The sequence below is a fragment of the Engystomops pustulosus genome, chromosome 6 (assembly GCF_040894005.1).
Source record: "Engystomops pustulosus chromosome 6, aEngPut4.maternal, whole genome shotgun sequence".
Lineage (NCBI taxonomy): Eukaryota > Metazoa > Chordata > Amphibia > Anura > Leptodactylidae > Engystomops > Engystomops pustulosus.
The window spans coordinates 31,863,883-31,873,126 of NC_092416.1; the positions used below are offsets into that span (position 1 = coordinate 31,863,883).

The 9,244-nt window shown below is 40.8% G+C and overlaps 1 protein-coding gene across 10 annotated transcripts; it reads left to right on the plus strand.

Annotated features, from left to right (window-relative positions):
• The first annotated feature begins 443 nt into the window (after window positions 1-443).
• MPV17L (MPV17 mitochondrial inner membrane protein like) lies at window positions 444-9,147 on the plus strand. Of its 10 annotated transcripts, XM_072155511.1 has the most exons (8): window positions 1,192-1,318; window positions 3,305-3,432; window positions 3,805-3,874; window positions 4,647-4,687; window positions 6,141-6,622; window positions 6,803-6,873; window positions 7,524-7,553; window positions 8,066-9,147. In XM_072155511.1, the coding sequence occupies exons 5-8, from the start codon at window positions 6,316-6,318 to the stop codon at window positions 8,264-8,266; spliced, it is 609 nt and encodes a 202-aa protein (XP_072011612.1). In that variant the 5' UTR covers window positions 1,192-1,318; window positions 3,305-3,432; window positions 3,805-3,874; window positions 4,647-4,687; window positions 6,141-6,315; the 3' UTR covers window positions 8,267-9,147. The 10 variants fall into 10 exon arrangements, with proteins under 10 accessions (XP_072011618.1, XP_072011612.1, XP_072011613.1 ...); XM_072155512.1 differs by lacking the exon at window positions 3,805-3,874; XM_072155513.1 differs by lacking the exon at window positions 3,805-3,874 and having other exon boundaries at window positions 3,305-3,426.
• Window positions 9,148-9,244: the final 97 nt, after the last annotated feature.

The window sequence follows — 9,244 nt, forward strand, 5'->3', positions numbered from 1 at the left end:
CCACAGATATTGGGCCAGATTTACCCAAGTATCAGGTATGGAAGTAAATGTATATTAAGATCCATCTGTGTTCTCTACAGGAGGTAAAAATGTTCAATAAAAAGTGTCTGCAGCTTCCTGCAGAGCTATTGGTCTCCACGGTTACAGACTACAAACAAATGTGTGTAGTCTGATACTGATCACGGGGTTTCTTGTGTAATTAATGTTGTCTATCCGTTATTATATGTCTCGAAGAGGTAAGGTTTTGTCCTGGGATAAACAGGAGGGTGAGGACTCCTCATGAAGGCCCCTACAGTGGGCAATAGATCCCTAAAGCGGCCTTGGATTGTGTACATAACTACGTTCAGGTAATCAATTGAACTGTCTTTATAGCCAATAGCAACCAATCACAGAGCAGCTATAATTTTACCTCAGCGTGATATGAAATGAAAGCTGGACTCTGATTGGTTGCTATGAACAACAAACACCATCTTTCATAACTGAGGCCCAAATATTATCATCCAACGTTAGTTCCTAATAATAATAATAATAATTCTTTATTTATATGGCGCACACAGATTACGCAGCGCTGCACAAAGCATGGCAAATCGGTCCCTGTCCCCAATGGGGCTCACAATCTAATCAGCCTGCCAGTATGTTTTGGAGTGTGAGAGGAAACCAGAGGACACGGAGAGAACATACAAACTCTTTGCAGATGTTGACCTGGGTGGGATTCGAACCCAGGACCCCAGCCCACAAATGTTCTTTTGACATTTTGAACAAGGGGAGGGGGCGCTACTCCTCATTTGTTACCAAGGTATTGGTGTAGATACATTCAGCCATATTGGGTGAGACTGCATCGAACAGGTCACACAATCCCAAAAGATTTAAAGGGATTGTAACAGAATGAGAAAACCATATTTGCTATCAGTTGGAAACAGCGCCACACCTGTGCATAGGTGATGTGTGGTATTGCACCCTTGCTTCATTCACTTCAGTATCAGGAAGAAACCCATTCAGATGTTGTTTTTTATATGTTGGTACAACACCTGTAGCTGTCTATACATGAATGGAACGGACGCGGGTGTGCAAGACAATAAACCCTTTATTTATGCCCAGCCGACCAAAAAAACCACCCAGAATTCCATCCAAATGAGCGCACAATAAAAACGTAACTATCCGGTGACTTTTTATTAGGTGTAATACGGTACAGGGTGACTATTAGAGACAATATGGTAAGAACAAGGGGGGAGGCTGAGTGAATGCCGGAAGGAGCAGAATTAGGGACAGTAATCCTAAAGCCGGGCACATGCCTAGAGGACTATCTACCAGCGCTGGAGTAAGTGCCCGCACCTTCACCCTGCACCCTCCCTGTGCCAATTGTATTGATATGGCAGCTCACGCTCTGTGGTATGATGTACATCTTATGTAATCGCTGCTGCCGGATCAATACTGTCCATCCCCTACATTGCCCACAGCCAGATTCCATAGATGTAGCAGCTGTTACAATCCCCCAATACATTACTATGGGATATAGCTACGTGTTCACATATGCATAATGTATCTTTATATTACAGACGCATTTACATGGTCAGTAGTGAGATTCACTACGATATATGTTTCGTTATATTTTTTGTGATCACGCTTTCCACCTGTCCCAAATTTGTCAGGACAGCTTCTTATCTTCAGAGACAGTGGGGCAGATTTATCAAGCTGTCTGAAAGTCAGAATATTCCTAGTTGGCCATGGCAACCAATCACATGAGCGCTGGTAAAATGAAAGACGCATGATTGTCGTGCACGGTTACGAGCATTCTCGTGCTCCTATCCCTTCAAGCCATAAACTGACTATTTTTACATAACCCAGCTCAGTCGGAACGGGGAGGGTAATGCACACAGTATTAGGGGATGGGAGCAGGACAAGTAAGGAGTGGCACATGCCTTGCAGGGCCGGGAGCAGGATTGGGAAGCAGCTGTAGACACAACAGAAAAGCTTGAAAAGTTCCCTTTCACGTTTTTTTCCTTTGCACTGTACAGACATCCAAATAGTAAGTGTATGTGTATATAATAATGATAATAATAATTATTTATACAGGCAGTCCCCGGGTTACGTACAAGATAGGGTCCATAGGTTTGTTCTTAAGTCGAATTTGTATGTAAGTTGGATCTGTATATTTTATAATTGTAGTTCCAGACAAAATTTCTTTTTGCTCCAGTGACAATTGAAGTTTCAAAATTTTTTGCTGTACTGGGACCAAGTATTATCAATAAAGCTTCATTACAGACACCTTACAGCTGATTATTGCAGTCTGGGACTATAGAAAAGCATCCAGAGAGCTTCACCAGAGCTCACAGTGGGCAGAGGGGTCCTTCTGTAACTAGGGGTTGTCTGTAAGTCGAGTGTCCTTAAGTAGGGGACCGTCTGTATAGCGCACACAGATTACGCAGCGCTGCACAAAGCATGACAAATCAGTCCCTGTCCCCAATGGGGCTCACAAAATCTAAACAACCTAACAGTATGGTTTTTTGGATGTGCATGAATCTGCGTCCCACAAGCTCGGTGTGAGTCGCCTTTCAATTGGCACTCAAAAAGTTTCTTGTAAGTGGTGAAAAGTTACAGTATAACCATTGCTCACTGGAATCACAACCTTTGCACCTTCTCAAGTTACACCCTGCATGTGTTCGATGACATAGCTGCAGGACCCGTGAGAGGTAGGGTATAGTCAGGGATTTAGCCGGCGTGAATTGCTTATTTTTTTTCCTGTTGGGTCGATTTAGGACTACAGGTTCTTATTGAGCCAAATCGAACCTTGTGAAGTCTTTACAAGTAAAAAAATTAACAAAAAAACTTTCATACTTACCTGGATGTGAGTCCGTTAAGGCACTTTGGATTCACATCAGAAGATCCGGCACCTCACGATGCGGGAAGTGAAGCTGGGACAATATTCGGGCTTCACTGCACATACGCCATACTTACAGTGCTTGCGCGGTGAAGCCGTATGTAATATGCCAGCTTCACTTGCTGGAACATGCAGGCAACGAGGGACGAAGTGAGTATAAATTTAGTTTTTTTCCAAATGCTTAAAAATCATATAGGGCAATTTGGGAGACTACATCACTGGTCCATAAGGACCTGTTGGTGGTTTAGTGTCCCAAATCGCGACGGACAGATTCTCTTTAACTATTTGTTGCTCTTTGTTTACTTCTTGATTTGCATAAAAGATCTTCCCTATTGTGGTACCTTGAGCCTAGACACCCAGATGGTAGTATCCCGTGTGTATCCAGTTTTGAGTAATTCCACCTTCTTCTTTTGGGTTTTTGTCAAGGACCACGGATGGTCTTTACACTCCATGATGTCATATATAACGGATAAACCTATGGTGTACTCTCCAGCGTTGAAAGTTCATCTTGCTCCATATTCCTGGTATCCTCTGGCTTCGGGATGATGGTCAGGGTAATCTTATTTTTTTATCATTCTCCACTAGGTTGTTTGCTTGGCTTGGGCACTTTTTAGCAATAGAAGTTTGCACCTCCACACCCTACCCTTTTATGCACCGCATCCTCCAAACACGTTCCCTGTCCAGCACCTTTGGTAACCCCTCTTCATGGCTGCAGTAGTGCTCCACATGTCTCACAATACTGTCTACGGCTGGCAACTCTCTTGCATGTTTTGGTATTGTTGGACACCACTAGACTAGATTTCGATAGGGCATGTGCTTGAAAGTGTATGACCTTCACCAATACCCAACCATAGGTGTGAAAGACTTAGGGTATTTTTGGCTTGTTTTTTTTCTAAAATAAGATTGGATTGGATTGTATAATTCAGGGATCTGCAATCTGCTAACTGGCTCCATATATGAGAGGACAAGAGGCTAGCAGCAATGCAACTTTGCAAGGTAAGTATCAAGCCTTGTTTTCTGGCAATGAATGACTGGCACTGCTAATTAGACATTGTTGCTGGTTCTGTCTGGGTCATCGTACAAAGGTGGTGCAGTGAAATTCAGCTGGTCCTTCATTACTAGTTGTTCAACAACCATATGAAGATTGTGAAGCCATGACTGGTTTTCCATTCAGGAACCTTGGCAGAAGAGAGCAGGACTTTTCATAGTGAATGTGCAACCCAAGTTGGGTTAACTTCTTAAGACCTGGTGGGCTTTAATTAAGAGAGATAACTTATTAAGAGAGATACTGAGAGCGAGTTCACTCAGTGAGAGGACATGCATGCTCAGTTGAGTGTGTTTTTTGTATATGTGAATGCCGGGGGAATAGTTTCTTGAGTGGATGGTGAGGATAGAGGAGGAACCAAGTTAACATTCACCATGAAAACTATAACGTACTATCCTTCTATAGAGAAAGTGTAGATAAAAGTAGATAAGGGTTGTACATGGTTTTGTGCTTTGCACACCTTGAGCTTTATAATCCATCATTTGTACCCGTATATACCCCGGAGGTGTTTCCTGTTCAGTGAGGAAGAACATATCTAATGAATGAATGAATGAATGACGGATGTATAAAGCCGTGGTTGATACCAACACATTATTACAAGATGTCTTCACGCTTGTCCTAACCATTAAGGAGCGGCTCTTGTAGTACAAGCTACTAGAGTAATCGTCTGTGTGTACATGCCTCTATATTATGTGTGAATAGAGAACAACTTTTTTTGTACAGAAGTTCGCTCTTGTGGGACGTGGAGCTACTACCAACATTGGGCAAGTACCTTTGATTCTTGAAAAACACCACTAAAAATTGTGCATTTTATGGTACATACATAACAATTCCTGGCGAGTTGGAGATATCCCGGCTTGAAATAATTAAGTCCCATTCTGAGTTCCTAGTATCGTATTAGGGCTATGGGTTTTTTTTATTTTAGAATATGGTTGAAGTTTCTTGTTCCACTTATTGCCACAGAACTCAAAAACCTAAAGTTGGCCACACACATTAGAGAAATATTGGATGACCCGACCAATGACTGGACCACCACCAATGTGGTTTAAGCTGGTACTACAGGCCTGCCATTGGATTGCTGCCCAATCATTCGTTTTTGTAAAATTTACCATCATGGGAGAGTTGGGAGGCCATATAAACACATTGGGGCAGATTTATCAAGCTGTCTGAAAGTCAGAATATTTCTAGTACCAATCACAGCTCAGCTTTCATTTTAACAGTGCTTATGATTATTTTAAAGGGGATCTGTGATTGATTCCCATGGGCAACTAGAAATATTCTGAATTTTAGACAACTTGATAAATCTGCCCCATTAGGTCAACTAAACACATTGACAATTAGCAGCTCAGCCAATCTATGTCTATTGTACATCATATGGACAGATTTCTCCATTCTACTTATTCACCCTCAGCCAAACCAAGGATGCATGTGTGTGGGATCATCAAGAGTTAGGCCCCTTCCACCAGACCATCATGATTTTTGCCATTATAATAATACAAGCATGCCTTCCATACGGGCAACGAAAGATGAACTAAAGACTATTCTCTTTCCTTGGTTTCTGTTATGCTCTTCTACAACATAAGAACACAAAAAATATAGCTAGAGAATGGGATCTCCCAGGGAGACAGTCGATGTAGACAGGTTGGTGAGGTCAAGGAGAACTCGAGCAAGACAACATCAACCATAACATCAAAGTGAGATGGACATCACAGATATCTAAGTCTCCAACATTTTAGATATATTTAGATAATATTTACATATATTTGAAAATGAGATTTGGAGATATTTTGGAGATCATTTTTGGAAACTTTCCAATGTGTTTCTCAGTTGTTTGGGTCTGCAGGGTTTGAGTTTGTTGACGTACATCCCTTGTATCAATATAGACTAGATATGTGGGAAGAGATGGCTATATGTATCCGATCTATAAAGAATGGTTCAAGTACAATGTTGAGGCAAAAAACAACATCCACAGTATCGGAGATCCACAATCTTAAAAACCACCACGGGACACCACTGAGGACACCACTTTTGGAGTAAATGTACACACATTAGACGTCAACCAGCGTCATAGACTGGTATTATCTAATGTAATGGCCACTTTATGCCCCTGTTTTGGGTCAGTTATCTACGACCTGGTACATTGTGTAAACGTAGCCTCATTGTGCAGAGACATCATATTCTAAATTGTTCTAATTTTATGTTATTGCTCTTTTTTAGGACTGGTGATTATTTTAAGAACTGGAGTATAGTCCGACTTGCATATCCCTTTCATTAAAATGATGTGGTTCTAGACATCCCAAAACTTGTAAGAATCACAGTACATCATTCTAACTCGGCAAAGACTTCATTGTGGAATTGACGTGTAGTGGTCTTAACCCTCTACAAAAACAAAATGCGTGTTTTTCTACAATTCACAAAAAGACATCCCTGGGTGACAAATGTGACAATTTATGGCTCTCTTTTTGCTTCAGCCGATGTCGTACAACAAAAACTCTCTAAGGGTCCAAATGAGCCACTGGATTGGAAGCAGACGGCCAAGGTTGGCATTGTGGGCTTTTGTTTTCATGCCAATTTTAACTTCTTTTGGCTAAGATTTATAGAAAGGGTCTTTCCAGGATCCGCTCCGAAGAATGTCATCAGGAAAGTGGCCTGTGACCAGTTACTGGCGGCACCCATAACCATCAGCGCTTTCTATACAGGTAATCTACAATGTTGTGACTATACAAGTGGGGGGGCTGTGTATACTTGTGAGGGAGCAATAGGGTGACGGGAAAACTAAAAATGTGCTCACTATCGATGTTAGAAATCATAATGACCCGGAACTTACTATTGTTGGTATTGTTTTTGTTTTCGTATTAAATCACCATTTTGTTTTGTAGGTTTAAGTCTTCTGGATGGGGAGGAAGACATATTTAAAAATCTTAGAGAAAAGTTTTTGCCAACATATAAGGTAAGGAGATAGGCTGTGACATCATCTATTGTCAGTAGTGATGTAATGATGGGTCAGTGTTATCTATATAGAGGTCATTGTACAGGGAGGGGGAGGAGATAAGCTGTGCCATCATCTATTGTCAGTAGTGATGTAATGATGGGTCAGTGTTATCTATATAGAGGTCATTGTACAGGGAGGAGGAGATAAGCTGTGACATCATCTATTGTCAGTAGTGATGTAATGATGGGTCAGTGTTATCTATATAGAGGTCATTGTACAGGGAGGGGGAGGAGATAAGCTGTGACATCATCTATTGTCAGTAGTGATGTAATGATGGGTCAGTGTTATCTATATAGAGGTCATTGTACAGGGAGGGGAGGGGATAAGCTGTAACATCATCTATTGTCAGTAATGATGTAATGATGGGTCAGTGTTATCTATCTCTGTACAGGGAGGAGATGAGCAATGTCCATCACATGTTGTGAATATTGGAGCCTGTGTTATTTATTTATAGTGTTACCTGTCATTGTAATCCAACCTCTGCTGATGATTAGGTGATTTCTACAGAACAGGAAGTGTCAGACTATTAAAGACCTTTCAAGATTTTTTTTTCTAGCAGTGATAATAATGACATTGGGTGATATTTCTGATCATTTATCTTTTTACAGACTGGAGTATTATGCTGGTCCGTATTTCAGGTAAGGAGTTGTCTTCTCGATTATTTATCTATTCCATACTCAAAAAGAGGAAATAAAAACAAAACTACAAAACAGAAATCGCCCCTTGACGTCTATGGTTAGACTTGCATAAAACACTGTTCTGATGGTATTGTGTATCCCTAACAAAATATCCATCAAAAGTTGATCAATGCAGATCACATTATTTCCAGTGATCATACATTGTTCTTTAATATAGTATATACCATAGTTCCAGCATAATTTGTGCAAAAAAAAAAAATTACTTGCCCTACATGCAGCACATGTATTCATGGTTTGGGACAACGGTGAGGGGTCCTGACAGCTGGGACCTTGACTGGTCTTGTTCTACTTAATTGATGGAGCGGCAGGAGGAGAATGCTTCCTGCACGACCATACAGGATGAATGAGAATGTCAGAGATACCTGAGCACTGTGCTCCGCTACTTCCCTGCTTTATTGTTATTGTACCATTTCCTATGAGATTTATTTATTTATTTTTTTTTGTATTTTCAGACCATAAATTTCAGCATCGTCCCCCCTGTCATCAGGACTGCCTACATTGGGGTATGCGCTTTTCTGTGGACCACCTTTCTCTGTTACATACGTAATCGCGACATCGATCAGGTGACTGCACGGTTTCTAGAGTCCATACCAATAATTGGAAAGAAAACGACTCAAGAACCCGCAAAAGTAAAAGAAGAAAAGGAGAAATAATTCTGCTTCTGCAATGCAGGACCCGTGGGTCATGATTCCACACATGGACCATCAATGTTAGAAGCCACATATCAAAAAAAGTACCGTTCACTTACTGATGTCTAAGATTAACAATGAGCACACGGATCAATACCTGCTGTAAATAAAAGGCATATTATGGACACCTGTAATAAACTAATGAAGTGGCTTCACCAAACAGTTTGCAAAATTGCACACGATACACCCCAAAACTGGGAATTATAGAAGAGCCGTCACATCCCCTGCGATGTCTGGTTTAGAAAACAACTGATATTAACCATAAAATCATTCATTGAGAGCAGTGTGTTACCAGCTGGGGGTGTGTCCTGAATACATTCAACACTGATTGGACAGTTGTAGACTATTTGAGGACACACCCAGAAGCGGGTGCACGATCCATGAGGTGAGTTGAGCCTCTTGCCTCAGGCAGCACCATCTGCAGTAAGATGAGGTTAGAATTAGGGGGCGCAGTCACCTGCTATAAAGCAGGATATGACACCTAAAAATAATACCAGCATAGTCATTTACTAAAAGAGACTTCAGGAGAGGTGAGGGGCCACTTCAACATCATCTACTTGAATACCCAGAATTTTATTGAAAGGCTTATTAGCATTTTACAGATCTTTTCTTATCAATCAATGTGAATGTTTTGTTGCACTAAATATACTAAGGAGTTTTGTAATATCTATATAGTCTAATGTATCTGCTTTTGTGATCACCTCGGATCATCTATGTAGAACATCGATCTACAACGTGAGCAGTGACCATGGGCGCCGATTGTTTGGATGTTGTTACGTTTTACATCTACACATGGAAAATAGTGTTTTATGAGTAAAGATTAACTATGTTTTAAACAAAAAAATTGTTCTGTAGTTTGTTTTTTATGATGGGGAGCTTGTATAGTCATCTGTAAAAATTGCTATGGCATCGGAGATTTCTCATCAATGTTTAGAATTTTTA